Here is a 19,195-nt window from a genome sequence, read left to right as displayed (position 1 = left end):
CACCCCACCCCTGAGAGCTTGGTGGTCCAAGCCTCTACCTCCAAAAGCGCTTTCCCTACCGCCCCGCCGGAAAGGGAATCCAAGAAGCTGGATCATCTTGGAAAGAAGATTTTCTCTTCCGCCATCTTGGGACTGCGGTCGGTAAACACTGCATGTCTATTGGGCCGTTATTCCCACTCTGTGTGGTACTCGGTTGCACAGGCGCTTCCTCAGTGTCCGGAGGAGGCCCGGACAGTGCTCTCCCAGGCTGTTGTCGCTGGGAGGGATGCGGCCAAGTTTGCCATCCGTTGTGGACTGGATCCTGCCAACTCTCTGGATAGAACGATTTCTGCGTCGGTAGCTCCTAGACATTACGCCTGGATGAGATCCACTGGCTTTTCCAGGGATGTCCAGAATACACTCATGGACATGCCCTTTGAAGGCTGTCGCCTTTTCGGCAACAAAGCGGACAACGCTTTAGAGCGTTTCAAGAACTCATGTGCCACGGCCAAGTCCTTGGGACTCTCCAGCCACCCCACGCAGTCTGCTTTTCACCCCCTTTCGTGGCTATGGAAGGGGTGCCCGCTATGTCCTGCCCAGAGCCATGGCCCTTCTCCAGCAGGAAGTTACAGCTCTTTTGGCCAAGGGAGCTATCGAGCGCATTCCTGTCCCAGAAGCAGGTCGTGGTTGTTATTCCCACTACTTTCTGGTCCCCAAGAAGGACAAGAGCCTGCGTCCTATCTTGAATCTCAGGAACGTCAACCGCCTCTTCCGGAAGGAGAAGTTCAAGGCGCTTGCTCAGGTCTTGTCGTCCCTCGACCCGGAACACTGGTTGGTAGCGTTGAACTTGCAGGATGCTTATTTTCACATCCCTGTTCTGCCGGCCCACCGGCATTACCTGCGGTTCATGGTAGGCCACGAGCACGTTCAGTTTACCGTGCTTCCCTTTGGCCTTACCAGCGCCCCTCGGGTGTTCATGAAAGTGATGGCGATGGTAGCAGCTCATCTACGCAGTTCAACGATTTCAGTCTTCCCCTATCTCGACGACTGGCTGTTGAAGGCGGGCTCGCCTTGGGCAGTCGTCTCCCACCTCCAGACTACGGCCGACCTCCTGCTTTCGCTGGGGTTCTCCATCAGTGTGCCAAAGTCACACCTGATTCCCTCTCAGAAGCTCCTCTTCATCAGAGCGGTTCTGGACACAACGCAGTTTCGGGTCTATCCTCCCGAACAGCGAGTCTGGGATATTCAGGCTATGATTCCGATCTTTCAGCCTATATCCTGGGTTTCAGTCAGAATGACCCTGAGGCTGCTGGGCCTCATGGCCTCCTGCATTCTGCTGGTAGATCATGCCAGGTGGCATATGCGGGCTCTGCAGTGGGACCTGAAGTTCCAGTGGGCGCAGCATATGGGGAATCTGTCCGATTGCATCTAGATCTCAGAGGGCACTGCACGACAATTGCAGTGGTGGCTCACGAACTAGAATTGCGTCAACAGCAGAGCCCTCTCCCTTCCCCAACCAGACCACACAGTGGTGACGGATGCGTCCCTTCTGGGATGGGGCAGCCACATGGGGGAGGCGGAAATCAGAGGCCTCTGGTCTCTGGCGGAGTCCGGGATCCACATCAACCTTCTGGAGCTTCGGGTGATTCGTCTTGCACTAAAAGCATTCCTTCCCTCTGTCCGGGGAAGAGTAGTGCAGGTGTTCACGGATAACACCACCACCATGTGGTACTACAACAAACAGGGCGGGGTGGGGTCGTTGACCCTATGTCAGGTGGCTCTCCGCCTCTGGACATGGCTGGAACATCAGGGCATATCCCTGGTGGTTCAACCCCTGGCAGGTTCCCTGAACGCCATGGCAGACGAACTCAGCCGCAGGTGCATGATGGATCACGAATGGCGTCTTCACTCGGAGGTGGTGCAAGGTCTCTTTCAGCAGTGGGGAGAACTGATCTATTCGCCACTGAAGAGAACGCACCATGTCAGCAATTCTGCGCGTTGGAACTTCCAAGGCGGCACTCGCTAGGCAACACTTTTCTTCACGAGTGGAGTTGCGGTCTGTTGTACGCCTTTCCACCTATAGCACTTCTGCCCAGAGTGCTGAAGAAGATCAGGCGCAACCGGGCCCAAGTCATTCTTGTGACTCTGGATTGGGCACGAAGAGTCTGGTATCCTGAGCTGCTCAACATGGCCATCGATACTCCGATCCAACTGCCTCTTCGGGAGGATCTTCTGTCGTAGCAACAGGGGACGGTCCTCCACCCGAACCTGTCCAGCCTCCACCTCCTTGCGTGGAGATTGAGCGGCGGCAGTTGACATTGTTTGACCTGCCTCCCGAAGTCTGCGATGTAATCTTGGCAGCCAGGGGTCCCTCCACTAAGACGGTATACGCCTGTCAGTGGAACAAATTTGTGGCATGGTGCACAGCAAAGGCAGTAGATACCCTCTCTGCCCCTCTTTCTGAGGTTCTCTTGTTCCTCCTTTCTTTGGCCCCGCAGGGCTCTGCTCTGGGCTCTATCAAGGGCTATCTCTCGTCCATCTCTGCCTTCCTTTAGACTTCCAGATCAGCCTTCTCTTTTCAAGTCCCCGGTTGTAAATCATTTTCTGAAAGGCATAACTCACCTCTTTCCTCCTATTCCTTTTGTTATGCCTCAGTATGACTTGAATCTAGTTTTGACCTATTTAATGTGCGCTCCCTTTGAGCCGCTTCACAGCTCTCCTTTAAGGACACCTTCTGGATCCTCAATTCTCGAATCTTACCTGGTTGATGACGGATCCTCCAGCCCCACAGTGTTGGACAGATCACTTTTTGGTGTCCTTCACACTAAGATGGCAGGGCCAGATGAGAGAACATTGCCTGACCTCCACCTTTAAACGACCGTGGCACAAGCTAGACAGCAGTAAGCTGTCGGCATATTGGTCGAGCCATAGGCCTCAACTACCTCAAGATCTGGAGGCAGCGGATATGCTAGTCCATGACTGGGTAACAGCAGGTCTGGACAGTTGCATCCCAGCTAAGTTGACGAGGGTAAAACGGGACCAAACAAAACCCTGGTTCAACGAGTCGCTATCTAAGGCAAAAAAGCATTGTAAACAGCTGGAACGTACATGGAGACGCTCGTACGATGCAGTGGGGAAATCTAATTATCGAACAGCCATTAATCATTATCATAAACAAATCCGGAGAGCCAGGGCTGAGTATATAGGAAACACTATCCTAACAAGCTCTAATCCATCTAGAACAATCTTTTCTTTGCTTAAGATTATGAAGACCGGTGATATGGCAAAAAGTTCTTCAATTTCCTCCAATAACCAATGCGATGAGCTGGCCAACTACTTTATTAACAAAGTGGAAAAAATATATCAAAATCTACCGGTAGCCGCTGATCCCGTTACGAAGATTTGGCCCACTGTCCCGGCCTCCCAAGGTCTAAATAGCTTGCTATCTTTTCCAGCGCTATCTTTAGCAAGTCTGGAGGTCTTTTTTCAAAAAAATTAAATCGGGTTCACCTATTGATCCATTGGCCCCAAAAAATCTCTCTCAAGTTATGCCATCTCATCTATCTTACCAATGTATCTTGAATTGATAAATCTCTCTCTAGAGTCAGCTATAGTACCTGTAACATGGAAACACGCAAAAGTTATCCCTCTGCTGAAGAAACCGTTGTTGGACCCAGCCGAGCCAGGTAACTATCGTCCCATTTTGCAACTTCCTTTTCTAGCGAAAATGGTAGAATTACATGTTCAGACTATTCTGACGGAGTTCATTGAACAGAACACTATCCTTGACCCGTCGCAGAACGGTTTTAGAGCCCGACATGGCACTGAGTCTGCCTTGTTGACAGTGACAAAGGAAATCCGTGGGATACTGGAGGTAGGGGACTCGGCGGCCTTAGTTCTTCTCGATCTAAGTGCCGCCTTTGACACGGTCTCCCATGAAATCCTACTGAAGCGGTTATCTGATATTGGAGTGAGGGATCTGGCTCTTGACTGGTGCCGAGCCTTTCTAACGGGAAGATCTTTTCAGATTTGGATGCCACCATTTCAATCCCAGAGGTATGCCCTACAACGAGGAGTGCCCCAGGGGTCAATCCTGAGCCCCCTCTTGTTTAATATCTATATGCAACCTTTGGCCCAGGTGGCTCGGAAGAGGGGTCTGTCAATGGTGTCATACGCTGATGACACCCAATTAGTGATTGCCTACTCTAAGAAGAACACCGCCAATCTAAGTAGATTCAGGGAAGATCTGGTTGAGGTGGCAGACTGGATGGCCAGCAATTACCTGCAACTTAACACCAGTAAATCTGAGGTGTTAGTATTTGGAAAAGATCGGGACCTATGGTCTGATCATTGCTGGCCTGACAGCCTTAAGCCAGCCCCGGTGCCCAAAGAAGCTGTTAAAAACGTGGGTTTCTGGATTGATAGCGGACTGACTTTTGACATGCAAGCCAAGGCTGTGGCTGGGTCGTGTTTTGGCCTATTGCGTGGTTTGAAGCCAGTACTGGGCTTTTTTCCCCCTAGAGATCGCCAGACCATCATTAAGGCGACTATACTATCTAGACTGCATTATGGGAATGGATTATATCTCGGGGCTAACAAATCCTGTATCATGCGTTTACAGAGAGCTCAGAATGCCGCAGCACGTATGCTAGTGGCACTCCCGAGATCTGCGTCGGTTGCCCACATCCTCCCCAAGCTGCATTGGTTGCCGGTTGAGAAAAGAATTGAGTTTATAACCTTATGTGTTGCTCATAAAATTCTCTCTCAACAGGCTCCATTGGGTCTATCTAAGCTACTTCAATCATATACACCTCAGCGATCTCTTAGATCGTCCAATCAGCTGCTGGCTATTGTACCTCGGGCGGTGAGAGCAAAAGCCGGGGGGCGCTCATTCCGCTGTCTTGCAGCGTTACTCTGGAACCGACTTCCCCTCTCCATCAGACAGATCCAGACTCATCTGACCTTCCGCAGGGCGATCAAGACCTGGCTCTTCCCTGCCGTTGTATAATCGCCTCCTGGCCTTCCACTCTCTCATGTCTCTGATCGCGCTGGGACACCCCATTGCTGGGGCAGCTACGCGCGCTGCAAATCTGAAAAATAAATAAATAATAAGGCTTCTCACGCTTAAGACTGCTTTCCTGGTTGCCATCACCTATGCCAGGAGAGTGAGTGAGCTCCAGGCTCTTTCATCCAAGCCTCCTTTCTTGTCTGTCCATCTGAACAAGGTGGTCCTCCGAACTCATCCATCCTTCTTGCCCAAGGTTGTCACTGCCTTTCACATCGGGCAGACCATCACTTTGCCCACCTTCTTCCCGCCTCCGCATCCTTCGAAAGAGGAGGAGAGGCTCCACCGTTTGGACCCAAAATGTGCGCTTTCATTTTATCTGTATCACACCAAACAGTTCCGGGTCGATGACCAGCTCTTTGTTGGGTACATGGGTTCAAAGAAAGGTCGGGCCGTACACAAACCAACTGTCTCCCGATGGGTCGTTTTGTGTATCAAAGCCTGCTATTCTCTGGTGAAGAAGGGGCCTCCAATGGGGTTTCCCGCCCATTCTACCAGGGCAACTTCAGCAACTACTGCTGTGGGACGAGGCATTCCTCTAAATGACATCTCTCAGGCAGCTACGTGGGCCTCGCTGCACACGTTTACAAAACACTACTGTCTTGACAGTAAGGTCCGAAGAGACGGCTTCTTTGGCCGTTCTGTTCTCCAGGACTTTCTGGTGTGAGATTGGTTTGCAGACCCACCACCGGGGTTGGTAGTGCTGGGGTATCTATTCTAAGGTAAGGAATCTATAACCGGCGTGTTTCTTTCAGATGAACAAGTTACTTACCTTCGGTAACGATACATCTGTAAGAAACATTAGTTAGTTATAGATTCCTTACCGCCCCACCCATCCTTGCCATTCTGCGAACTGATTTCTAGGGTTAAAGATATCCTTTCAGGGCCCTAGTTTTGTGCACCAGTGGTCAGTGTCTTGCATGGTTCTGCGTTTCTGGCACGGAAAGTCGTGTACAGAACTGACGTCAGCAGGTGAGGGCGGCATCTAAGTAGCTACTATGACATCATCCCGGCTTCACGACGCCAGCGACGGACGTGGATCCGACCGACGCCCCCATCCGACGTGCAGAGGTACTGCTGACTAAAAACTTTCTGCATCCAGTCTGACGCTTGGGGGTAATTCTAAGGTAAGGAATCTATAACTAACTAATGTTTCTTACAGATATATCGCTACCGAAGGGAAGTAACTTGTTCTTCTGGTGTTTCTCAGATGCTGGTGATAGTGCTTGAGTGCAGCCTTGTAGGTGGTTCTGTCTGTGGCTGGCTCTTCATCTTCTTTCTAGATATCTGTAGTGTTGTTTGGGATGTCAAAGGTCCTCTGTGTACCAGGAGGCTTGCTTGTTGGTTATTCTTTGTTTGTTGTGTTTGAAGGGTGCGAGGGTGTCTACGCAGTTCATGATTTAGTTGTTGAAGTAGGTGATGTCTTTGTTGAGGTTGTTTATGGGGTACGGTTGATCTGAGGATGTTAAACCAGTCTACAAAGACTTAGGAGGGAGACCTGCCTTATGATTGAGGAAGTATCAACGTGCATGGAATGTAAATTTCATTATAAAAGATAAAACCTTTCCTAGGTAAAGATTTAACCCCTCTGCAGTTCTGTTGGGCTCCACACTTCTTTGCTGAGCTACAACAGAAGACGTATTGTTGTTTGTATGGGCTTACAGTGTATTATTTCATCAAAACTCCTTATTGGTAATAGAAAGGCTTAGTAATTACTCACCTCTTATGCATTTTGTGTTTGTGTGTTCCGATGTTAATGTGTTCATCGCTTATTTTGTCATCTTGTGCACTCTTAAGTTGTATTGTTTGTTCCATTCCCCAGATCGAAGCAGTGTACGCATGAGATTCCACCACAGGGGAAAATCACGTCTCTCAGCCTGAACTACAACCAAACACTGCTGCTCAGCTGCTCCCGGGATGATGAACTGAATGTGATCGATGTACGCATGGCCCGTGTTGGTTGGAGCAGGAAGGTTTTCAGGTAACTAATAGTGGGATGTCACTGATCCATGGGAAGGTAATTTAGAGCCTGATGTAGATCTCGGCGGACGGGTTCTCCGTCACAACCCATCCGCCGAAATAGAAATCGCAGAGGATATAATGGGATTTATATTTCAGCGGATGGGATATCCGTCACCTTTATGCTGAGGTCTAAATCAGGCCCTTGGACTCGCTGCCGATTACAGATGTTATGTCTGATTAGATAAATAATAAGTAAAGTGGAGGCATGCACTGATGTTTACTAGATACCTTATATTTGCTTTTGGAAAAGATGTATAAGAAATACATTTTTAAGACACGGTCATAACAAAACCACCCCCAACTCACTATAAATAAATATAGAGAAACAATTGTGCACTTGAAAAACCGTCTGAAGTTTATCTTTATGGCAGTATTTTGACATTCCCTGTGAATACTTCTAAGATAGTGCTATTGGTATTCCATTATCAATACAAATTGAAACTGTAGGAATATGGATCGTTAAGCTATGGAAGAGAGAGGTCACAGTCCTGATATGAGCTTAGACTGAGCTCCCACAAAGTCAAAGCCCTCACATTCCTATTAAGTACAGTTGTTTCTGTAAGAAGTACATGGCTCAACCATGGTACAGCGGCACTGGCAGTGAGGCCTTCAGAGAATAATGCCTCTGGTACATGTGCAAAAATGCAGAAATAAATAACTTAAAATGTCCAAACCAATTAAATTATAAACAATACAGTTTAATAATTAAGATGACACGGAAATGAAGACAAATCAGTGACAAGATCTGCAGTTATTTAAAAAAAAGACAATAATGGTTCCACTAGAAATGCAAGCCGTCGCTTTGTGATATTTTCAAGTCGTCGTCTCTCCTCGTTTTTATGTGGGTGGATCGGTGAGGAAACACAGGAAGCATGGAAGGACGACCATCAAATATTTTATTGAAGGACCCTCAGCTATAAATATGTGTAGATGGTATCAAGGCAGCACATGGCATATATTCCACAGATTAAATGACAGTTAATGTATGGAATGTACATCTCTGCCTTGCACATTACTGCAATACGTTCTGTGCATTATTACAACATTTACCTCCTTTAAGAATTGATAATGTACTTTTGTCACTGTTTTGGTTCACTTTCTGGGGGATGCAAGCTCGTTGGTCTCCGTGACTTTTTGCACAGCCTTTTAATGGCAAATTGTGTTCTATACTTGCTAATTATCCTTTACATAGCAGTCACTCTCAATTAATCTCCCGATGCACTCAGAGTGTGCATGTCTTTCTCAGTCACTCTCACACATACACAGCATCTTTCGAACCATAAATATAGAACCTACTGGACACAGATTACAAATCCCCCCCTGTCCACCACTCCTCATGGTCTCATCTTCCATACAGTTCTTGCTAGCATAACACTAACTAGGTCTTTCGTGATTGACATGCTCCATCTCAGCGACATCCTTACTATCAACATTACCTTACTTGTCAGCCCGTCCACAGCAGCGGCATCTTTATTCCTAGCACCTGCCCCTGATTAACACAAATACCATGTGCCCTCTGTTTCAGTGTGATGCAACTTGTACGCCTGCACCATCTCTTCCAACAACTTTTGTACATCTAAATAATTGTCCAATGCCTGTTGCGCAACCCCTTTGTATCAACTATGACCTTCTCGATCGGCCTCTTGCATCTGCACTCATGTCCCATCGGGACATGAGTTTGTGGGTGCTACGGGCACATTTTAATAATGCTGGTGTAATTTCTGGAATTTCATGTTACACCTGTAACATGGAATTACGCCATCGCGCCACGTCGCCCAATTACGTCGCATTTCACAGCAAAATTATAGCACAGGAGTACAGGACCTACGGGAATAATAAGAACTCAAGTGGCTGTTCGTTGTGGCCATTGTTTTTTCGCAGTATTTGTTTTAGAGGAAAAATATATCCATGTGTCAAAAATGGATGAGTATTGATTCTAGATAAAGTATTTTTCGAAATGTAGAATTTTCCCCAAATTTCCCATATTTATGCAATAGTGTCAGTGAATCACACACATTTCGAACACCCCATAACTTATGTGTATGGAAAATAAACACACGTTTGTGACCCTTAAAGTGTGAATCCCAAATATATATGTTCACCATTATCAATCCGCTGAAAATCTGTGGACTGGAAACTAGGATGCAATCAACGGCAACAACATTTTCCATTAAAAAGCTGAAATTCTACTGTCACCCATGAAAACTTTCATCCACTCATCTTGCTTTTAACTGGGTCGAAGTTATAGAAAACGTATTCAGAAGTTTTCGAAACAAGCAGTTAAGGTTTAAAACTTTCTGCCAATTTCCCTAAAGGCTGGTTATGAACATATGTCAGATATATCTTCTTGCCTTTCAATAGTTACTCCCACTGTGTTACACCCAATCTTGATTTTTTCCAGTGCCAAGAAGCCACTCTGGTGACATGTCACCCTTTAAAAATAAAAATATAATTACTTAAATCACATATCATATCATGCAATAACCATATTCAGTATTACCATGGTCAAGCAACTGAAATTAATGAATAAATGAAAAAGCATTTATAACGCGCATGGCTACCCCGGAGCGTCCCAGCGCTAAGAACCGACACGGGGGAAACAGAAAGGTCTTCAGTTGTTTACGGAAAGCCAAATGATTGGGAACTATGCGAAGATGTAGTGGCAGAGAATTCCAGAGTTTAGCGGCGTTATAAGTGAAGAGCCGCCCACCCCTTCTGGCCTTCTTGATCCTAGGGACCTCGGCCAGATGCAATTCATCTGACCGAAGTTTCCTATTCGCTTTGTAAGGACGGATCATGGCTGAGTTGATTGTAAGCCCGTTCCCCTGCATGGATTTCTGTACTAGGCACAGGGCCTTGAATCTAATACATTCCTGCACTGGGAGCCAGTGAAGGGAGCCGAGTGCTGGTTTCGCCGATTGTCTGTTGGCGTCTCCAGTCAGAAGTCTGGCGGCGCTGTTTTGAACAGACTGTAATTTGGAAACTACTGTTGTGGGGGCACCCAGATATAGTGCATTACCGTAGTCCAGTCTGGAAAGTTTAAGTGATTGGACCACTACTTTTTTAGCTTGAGAGAGGAGGAGGGGGGAGGACTTTGCGGGCCATTCTAAGCAGGTCATAGCAGATAGCTGCCGTCTTCCTGGCCTGTATCCTAAAGTTCAAATCCTGGTCCAACCAAATGCCCAAGCTCTTGATTTCTGACTTAGGGACCAGGGGAGGACCCATGCCGGCTGGCCACATGGAACTGGATTTAAAACTAAGGAGCTCAGTTTTTACGCCATTAAGCTTGAGCTGAGACGCATCCATCCAGTTCGAAACGTCCTCTAGACAAGAATAGAGGCCATTGGTTTTTTGATCTGCTTGGTTTAACGCTACCACCAATTGCGTATCATCGGCATAGGTCACCATGCGAATTCCAGAGGGGGCTACAATGGCTGCCAGAGGAGCCATATACACATTGAAAAGGGTCGGGCTAAGCAACGAGCCTTGAGGGACTCCGCTCGGCAGGGAGGTAGGTTTAGATGCGATGTTCTCCTCAAATACCTGAAAGGTTCTACCCTCCAGAAAGGAGCACAGCCATTGATGCACTGTGCCTGTTACTCCTATACTCCTGAGATGGTGAGCCAGAATCCTCTGGTTCATCACGTCGAATGCTGCGCTCAGGTGAAGGAGTATAATGGCTGACGAAACTCCTGAGTCTAAGATTTTCCTACTTTTCTCCACCACTGCTAACAGGGCCGTTTCGGTGCTCTGACGCGGTCGGAATCCTGTTTGAGAGGAGTGAAGCAGGTTGTGGGTTTCGAGGAACCCGGAGAGGGTTTGATTAACGTATTTCTCTGCCATCTTACCCACTCCTGGCAGAAGGGAGATAGGGCGGTAGTTGCCCAAATCTGCCGGATCCAAATTAGGTTTCTTAGGTAGGGCTTTCACCATGGCCCCTTTCCAGTTGGTAGGAACTATTCGTGTGGACAGTGAGGCGTTAATCAGGTCCGTCATGTTAGGTGCTATTATCAAAGCTACCTGTTTCAGAATGTTAAGCGATGCAGGATCCTTGGGTGATCCGCTCTTTACCGAGGACAGCAAGATAAGGAGAGATTCCTGAGACAAGCGGGGGAAGACCTCTAGTGTGTGTTCAGAGGGAAGTGGTCCGGAATCCGTCTGCTTGTACGGAGTCCTCACCTCCTCAAGTTCCACTCTGACCAAACAAGAAGTTCTTTTCATTTGAGATTTCAGAAGAGCAATAGCCCACATGGGACACCAAAGATATGCATGTTTTCTGACTAAAACAGACAACTGTACAGTTAAAACCCCAAACTGCTATGTATTAAGCTATACATAATATGAAATATTTGCTTGGGAGTTTTTAAATATATGAATCTAAAAGAGACACGTTAGTGATAGATTCCTTACCTTAGAATATCCCCAGGCGTCAGACTGGATCCAGAAAGTTTTCGTCAGCAGTACCCCTGCGCGTCGGTAGGCGTCGTCGTGCGGCTCCGCGTACGTCGCTGGCGTCGTAGTCGCCGAGATGACGTCGTCGGAGCTACTTAGACGCGTTCACGCGCGCTGACGTCAGTTCTTTCTTTTTCAGCGCCAGCAAGCGCAGATCCGAGAGAGAGCGGTACCCCTAGTTAATGTTTTAACTTGGTTTCTGAGACTTGTTTCTCTTGTTTTGTTGAGTTCTCAACTTCTGGTGCAGTAGAGATGCCCGGGTTTAAATCCTGTCGGGATTGCAGTCTGAACATATTAGTGGCGGACCCACATAACGTGTGTCTCTTCTGCTTGGGGCACGCCCATGACCCCGAGGCGTGCCCTGATTGTCGGGCCATGGCGCCGAAGGCTTTGCGGGAGCGTTCCCGAAAGTTGTTGGAGGCCCGGCATTCGGCTCCGTGACGCTCGAGATCCCTCTCCTGAGGAAGGTCGGGAGACAGGTTGCGAGGCCGTCACCACCGTTTGTCGGAATCGTGGACAGGTAAGTCCAGGCTCCATAAAAAGTTGAAGAAGCGACATTGCGCTCCATCTACCCCTCACCGGTCGCAGTACACGGTGGAGAGGGCGGGTCGGGTGGTCACTCCCCTGCGGCTCCAGTAGAGCCTCCGTTGTTGCCTGCAGCCTACCCGCCTTTCCCCAGACTGTACGTGACTCTGGAAGAAATACAGGTCTTCCTGTTGGCCATGGGCCGTTTATTTTCCCCATCGGGTCCCTCCGGCACGCCTTTGGGCCCCGTGGACCCCTTGGGTTACGCCGGCAAGATTCCCTGAGGCGCCGCTGGCTCCGGCCTCGGCAACGCCGCTGGCTCCTGCCTCAGTGCCACCTTTGGCTCCAGCCGTGGCACAGCCGTTGGCTCTGGCCTCGACGCAGCCGTTGGCTCCGGCCTCGGCGCCGCCGTCTGTTCCGGCATCGGCGCAGCCATTGGCCTCGGCACCGCCTTCGGCTCCTGTCTCGGCGCCGGCCTCGGCAACTCCATTGCATCCCACCTCGCCATTGGCCGCGGCGCTGCCTCCGGCGCCGGACACAGCGTCGTTGCCTCCAGGGCCTGACTGTATCAAGCCTGCCTTCTTCTATTCCGTGGGGGGAAATTCGTTCTCCTTCTCGGCCTCTCAAACGGCCAGGGACCAAAGGAGGGTACTAGGAGGGGTCTGAGGACCTTCACGCAGCTCGGTGGAAGGATGTACTAAACTAGGTTGGCAACACGGAGAGTCCCAGCAAGCTGGACTTATCGCCACACCCTAATACACTGTCCCCTTCTTCCGTAGCTACGGGGGTGGTTGGTTCATTCTGTGGTGTTGCGTAGGGGAGGCCCTAACCTCAAATTCTCTACAGGGCCTATCAGGGCTCTCCTGACTGCAGTGTTTCAGCAGCGGCCTCCTCCACGGAGCCGCTACTACCCTTCAATAACACACTTAAATCTAACACAGGGGCTTCTGTGGATACAAGGCAACCCCAGTTTCATCACACAACACCTAACGTCAGAGTGGCTAGTTGTCCAAGACTCTGCCTCTCCAAGTGCCATTTGACCTCTATTCACACTCTGTGTGGAACACGGTGGCGCTGGTGCTGCCTCAGTGTCTAGCGGAGGCTTGCAAGGTGCTCTCCCAAGCAATTGCCGAGGGCAATGATGCGGCAAGGTTCACCATCCATTGTGGTCTTGACTCCGCCTCCTCCATAGGTAGGGCAATTTGCATACAGCAGCGCAGCCGCGAACAGGGGACCGGCACCAATGGGTCCCGGGGCTAGCAGGCAGGTCCGTCCTAAAGACGTTCCTAGTCAGCTGTTTCAGTCCAGTGTTTAAGGCCCACCACGCGCCAGGTGGTGGCAGGATTCGCCATCACCTCCCCCACTGGCGCGCCATCACTTTGAACAGGTGGGTTCTGCAAATGGTCCGAAGGGGCTACTCCCCCCTCTTCGACACTACTCCTCCTGCCATGCCATCTCAGCACAACCGCATGTCAGGAGATCAATTGACACCTCTCCAGCACGAGGTTGCGACCTTCTTGTCCAATGGGCCATTGAGCACGTTCCAACGTCAGAAGTAGGTTATGGTTGTTACTCTCACTACTTCATACTTCCAAAGGAGGACAACGGCCTACGTCCTATCTTAAACCTCCGGAACACCACTCGCTTCCTCCGGAAGGAGAAGTTTAAAATGCTCATGCTTGCTCAGGTCTTGTCTGTAGGAAGGTGGAATCTGACTACATGGTTACCCCCACTTTTTTCCTGATGTTTTGATGGTTTTTTAATTAGTTTGGCTGGGAACCTGCAATTCAGGTCCCCAGCTTATCTGCTTTCTCTCTAAATTGATTGCATGTACTTTAGGTGCACTCCAGATTGGATTCTGGGGTACCCTTGTGAGTCCCTAGTATATGGTATACTATGTACCCAGGGCATAGTTACCCCAGAGGCCTACCAGGGGCTGAAGCATGTATTGTGCCACTCCTGGAAAGCCCTCCAAAATGACACCACAGGTCTGCTACTGCTGCCTGGGTAAGGTGGTGCATGCACCCCTTACTGAGGTATAGGTTCACTATACCTCACCTATCACTGCACATAGTAACCTATCAGTCACCCCTATGGCAGGCCTTATCAATCCCGAAGGCAGGGTGCTTGATTATATGTGAGAGGGTGCCCAGGCATGAGCTGAGCCCCTCTGCAGCCTTCGGAATCTCTTCTCAGTGGTGCAGCCTGACCATATAGTCTTAAGTGCATTATATCTTAAACGGTTAATGCTAACGTTGGACTGACTGCACGGAAACATGTTGTGTTTGGTGTCAAACACCTTGGAATCATACCCTCACATCAGTTCTTGATGTGAGGATATGATCTCACCCTTCTAGGGGGAGAGACATGGCAGTACTGGGTTACCCAGTAGAAATCTAATAGAGCCCTGGCATCACAAAATGGATGCTGCAGCCACAGACACGGGTCTGGCCTCCTGCTGCTGACCGAAACTGCGGCAGGGGAGGCCTGGACAATAGGTTTCCTGTCACAAGGAGGTTTAACCACCTCCCAGACAGGCTGATGTGTATTGGGGCTGGGTGGGAGCACTCTCAGAGTGCTTTGAAGTCCAGCGCTGGGGGCACATTTGGTTTCCCTGTACATAGTGCAGCTCAAACCAGTTCAAGGGCTTCCAGACCCTGCTCTGGCGCGAAACTGGACAAAGGAAATGGGTGTAGGTACCCCTCTTTCCAAACCCTCCCATAGGTGGGTCCCCAGAGTTAGTCCAACCCCTTCCTTAGGTATAAGTAAGGAACCTCTGTAACCAGAACTTTAGATATCCCTCTGAAGCTGAATCCTGGAACTTCGACGCTCTACTAAAGACTAGAGGACTGAAGAAATCTCCCTTGGGGTCAAGGAGTGACTCCCCTGCTTAGCAGGCACCAAGGAAGCATTTTGCCGGTCTGCATCTCCGAAGCTCCCGCCGGACTCCGAAGTAATTGCAGCCCAGGAAGAGGATTTCCAGACATCTCTGAGGCCGACCCGAGTCCCCAGCAAAGCTGAGACCCGCAGCCCTCGTGAGCCGCGTGGAACCAGAACTCCTGGTCACCGTGCACTTTTGCAAGTGCATTGACTTCTCGACGTCTCTTGAAGTCGTGCTTGGGGTTACTTGTAGCCCCCACCTCGAGCAGAGAATCCACCGAAGATTGTCGGTCTAGTCACCCCGAGTGACCCATGGGCCGCCATTTTGTGTTTCCTCTCTAGGTTCCTTCGCGATCCCTGGTCCGTCGACTAGTGGGTCCCTGAGGGGGTAACTTTGATTTTCCTTGGGCTTCTCTGGTTGCTCGAGACATGCCCCGACTCCCTACCAAGTTGTGAGTCCCTCAGACCTTGCTGGTCTGCACCGAAGCATCTTTCTCCTTTCTGCGTGGGTTGCTGTTGCCAAGGCTTGTTGTGTCCAATCTGGGCACCGACGCTGCAGCACTCGACATCCTTCGTGTGACAGCTCGAATGCAGCTCCTGGTTGTCGTCGACGCCTCCTGGTCCTCGTGGCTGAAGACTCAAGCTTCACCTCTTTCACCTGAAATCACCCGACATCGGTGGGCATCCGCCTATCGTCCTCCTGGTCACTGGCAAGTGACCCAGACTCTGTCCCCTCTGCTTTCAGGTTCTTCTCAACTTCGATCCAGGCTGGATCTCTTCGGACACTTCGCATCTTCCCGGCAGCAGCACTTCTTTGCCAGCTCCCATTGAAATCGACGCCGCGACCCGACACCATCTGACACCTATGCACCCGGCTTCCCTGGGTGAGGTAACTCGAGTACTCCGGTGCACCCGTGGGTGTTGACCCTAGAACCTCCTAAGTCGCAAAGGGTTTGGTCCTGACTCATTTCTAAGTGTCTCTAATCTTTAAAAATCGAACCGCGACTTTCCCCATAGAAGCTAACGGGAGCTCGCGGCTGTGTTCTCACACTGCACACGGCCCACGTGGGTCCCCTGTGTCACTACCTTGGGTGGTTCCTTGGGGTCCCAGCGATTCTACAGGCTCTAAGCCTTGTGTCTAGTTAAGTCGTGGTTCTTATACCATTATTTTAGTATATGGTTTGGCTCGCCCCTAGGGCCTGACATGTATTTGTGCTTATTACTGTTCTATTCGAAGTGTAACTTATGTGTTTTGACCCCTAGCCTCATAAAGAGACTAGGATGGTGTGTTTAGAAATAAATACATATATTTTATATATATACCTGATGTGGTTGTCTTTCATTTAGCCATTCAAGAGATTATAGACTGGTAAAACAAGCTGCTTTACATTCCTTCAAGACTTAGCCTGAAGGCTGCTCTCCATAGCTACCACTAGGATAGCTTTCAATCAAGGTTGTCTTTAAACTATCATCAATAAGGGGTTGTTTGGACTGGTACAGGGTGCCCACTATAACTAGTGGACAGCATATACCAGGCCAACTTCTCATATTGTCTACCCTACACCCGCAGGACTGGGTTGTACAATTGGACTTGCAGGATGCTTGTTTTCATAACCCCATCCTGCCAGCTTACCGGCGTTACCTGCGGTTCATAGTAGGCCCGAGCACTTTCAGTTCACCGTGCTCCATTTCGGCCTTAACAGGGCCCCTCGGGTGTTCACGAAAATTATGGTGGTGGTCGCAGCTCATCTGCGCAGATTAGGGGTTTCAGTCTCCTCCTATCTCGAAGACTGGCTGTTAAAGGCGGGCTCGCCCCAGGCGGTCGTCTCCCACCTCCAGACAACAGCCGACCTCCTGCATTTGCTGGGGTTCTCCATCAACGTGCCGAAGTCACATCTGATCCCCTCTCAAAAGCTCCTCTTCATCAGAGCGGTTCGGGACATGGCGCAATTTCAGGTTTATTCTCCCTTTCAGCCCTTGTCCTGGATTTCTGTCAGGAAGACCCTGAGGCTGCTGGGTCTCATGGCCTCCTGCATCCTGCTGATCAATCATGCCACATCGCCTATGCGGGCTCTGCAGTAGGACCTGCAGTACCAGTGGACGCAGCATCATGGAAACCTGTCCGACTACGTCCAGATCTTGGACGGCACTGCACAAGACTTGCAGTGGTGGCTCACGGACCAGCATTGGGTCAGTGGCAGATCCTTCTCCCTTCCCCAACCGGAGCAAACAGTGGTGACGGATGCGTCCCTCCTGGGATAGTGGGTCCACATGGGAGAGGTGAAGATCAGAGGCATCTGGTCTCCGGCGGAATCCGAGCTCCATGTCAGTCTTTTGGAGCTCAGGGAGATCCTCCTTGCACTGAAAGCATTCCTTCCCTCTGTCCAGTGGAGAGTAGTGCAAGTGTTCACAGACAACACCACCGCCATGTGGTACTGCAACAAGCAAGGCGGGGTGGGATCGTGGACCCTTTGTCTGGAGGCTCTGCACCTCTGGAAGTGGCTGGAACGCCAGGGCATTTTCCTGATGGTTCAACGCTTGGCAGGTTCTTTGAACGCCAGGGCGGACGAACTCAGCCGTCGGGGCATAATGGATCGCGAATGGGGTCTTCACTTGCAGGTGGCGCAAGGTCTCTATCTACAGTGGAGAGAACTTTGGTTACATCTCATCGCCACCGACGAGAACGCGCACTGTCGTAGTTCTGTGCGTTGGAGTTTCCAAGGCGGCCCTCGCTCAGAGCCGCTTTTCGTCGCGAGTGGAGTTGCGGTCTGTAGTACGCCTTTCTGCATATAACACTTCTAACCAAAGTGCTGGAGAGCATCAGACGCGACCAGGCTCAAGTCATTCTTGTGGCACCGAACTGGGCTCGAAGAGTTTGGTATCCCAAGCTACTCAGTATGAGCGTGGATCCCCCGATCCGGCTGCCTCTTCGGGAGGATCTTTTGTCGCAGCAGCAGGGGACGGTCCTCCTCCCAAACCTGTCCAGCTCTCACCTCCTTGCGTGGAGTTTAAGTGGCAACAGTTGATTCCTTTTGACTTGCCTCCTGAGGTCTGTGATGTCATTCTGGCAGCCAGGCGTCCCTCCACTAAAACGGTATATGCCTACCGGTGGAACAAATTTATGGAATGGTGCACAGCAAAAGCTGTAGATCCCCTTTCTGCCCCTCTTTCTGAGGTCCTTTTGTTCCTTCTCTCTTTGGCCCAGCAGGGCTCTGCTCTGGGCAATGTTTAAGGCTAACTTTCCGCTCTTTCAGCCTTTTTCAGGCTGCCTGATCAGCCCTTTCTTTTCAAGTCCCCTGTGGTTAATTGATTTCTCAAAGGCATAACTCACCTTTTCCGACCTAATCAGTTTGTGATGCTTCTGTGGGACTTGAACCTGGTCCTCACATACTTCATGTGCGCTCCCTTTGAGCCTCTTCATAATTTTACAAACTGTCTTCCTAGTGGCTATCACCTCTGCTAGGCGTGTGAGTTAGGTCCAGGATCTTTCCTGTAAACCTCCTTTCCTGGCGGTTCATCTGGACAAGGTTGTGCTTCAACCACGTCCCTCCTTTCTACCAAAAGTAGTCACTGCCTTTCATCTGTGGCAAACTGTCACTCTGCCCACTTTCTTTCTGCCTCTGCACCCTTCCAGAGAGGAAAAGAGGCTCCACCGTCTGGACCCAAACATGCGCTTTCATTCTACCTCAACCACACACAACAGTTCCGGGTGGATGACCAGCTCTTTGTTGGCTACGTGGGCGCCAAGAAAGACTGGGCTGTGCACAGATGAACTATCTCACACTAGGTTGTCTTGTTTATTCAAGCCTATTACTCTTTGGCTAAAAAGGAACCTCCAGTAGAGTTGCGCGCCCATTCGACCAGGGCGACAGCAGCTACTACAGCACTGGGATGCGGTGTCCCACTGCAACACATCTGTCAGGCTGCCACGTAGGCCTCACTGCACACTTTCACTACGATTTATTGCCTTGACAGTCAAGTCCGGAGAAATGGCTTCTTTGGCTGTTCGTTTCTCCGTGACTTTCTGGTGTAATCTCACTTCGTAGACCCACCGCCAGGGTTGGTATTGCTTGGGTATGTATTCTATGGTAAGGAATCTATCACTAACGTATCTCTTTCAGATGCACAAGTTACTTACTTGTGTAACGATATATCTGTAAGAGACATTAGTTAGTGATAGATTCCTTACCGCCCGCCCATCCTCCCCGTTCTGCGAACTGATCTCTAGGGTTGAGGTCATCCCTTTCAGGGCCCTAGTTTTAATGCACCAGT

At 49.9% G+C, this 19,195-nt stretch overlaps 1 protein-coding gene across 1 annotated transcript in view; it reads left to right on the top strand.

Moving 5' to 3' along the window:
* ATG16L2 (autophagy related 16 like 2) overlaps window positions 1-19,195 on the top strand; it is a 694,312-nt gene that overhangs the window by 599,367 nt on the left and 75,750 nt on the right. The window contains exon 15 of the mRNA XM_085623378.1: window positions 6,867-7,025. Within this exon, the coding sequence (XP_085479504.1) occupies window positions 6,867-7,025 (159 nt within the window). The remainder of the gene's footprint in view (window positions 1-6,866; window positions 7,026-19,195) is intronic.

This window comes from Triturus cristatus, chromosome 8 (genome assembly GCF_964204655.1).
Source record: "Triturus cristatus chromosome 8, aTriCri1.1, whole genome shotgun sequence".
Lineage (NCBI taxonomy): Eukaryota > Metazoa > Chordata > Amphibia > Caudata > Salamandridae > Triturus > Triturus cristatus.
This window is presented reverse-complemented; position numbering and strand designations above follow the sequence as displayed.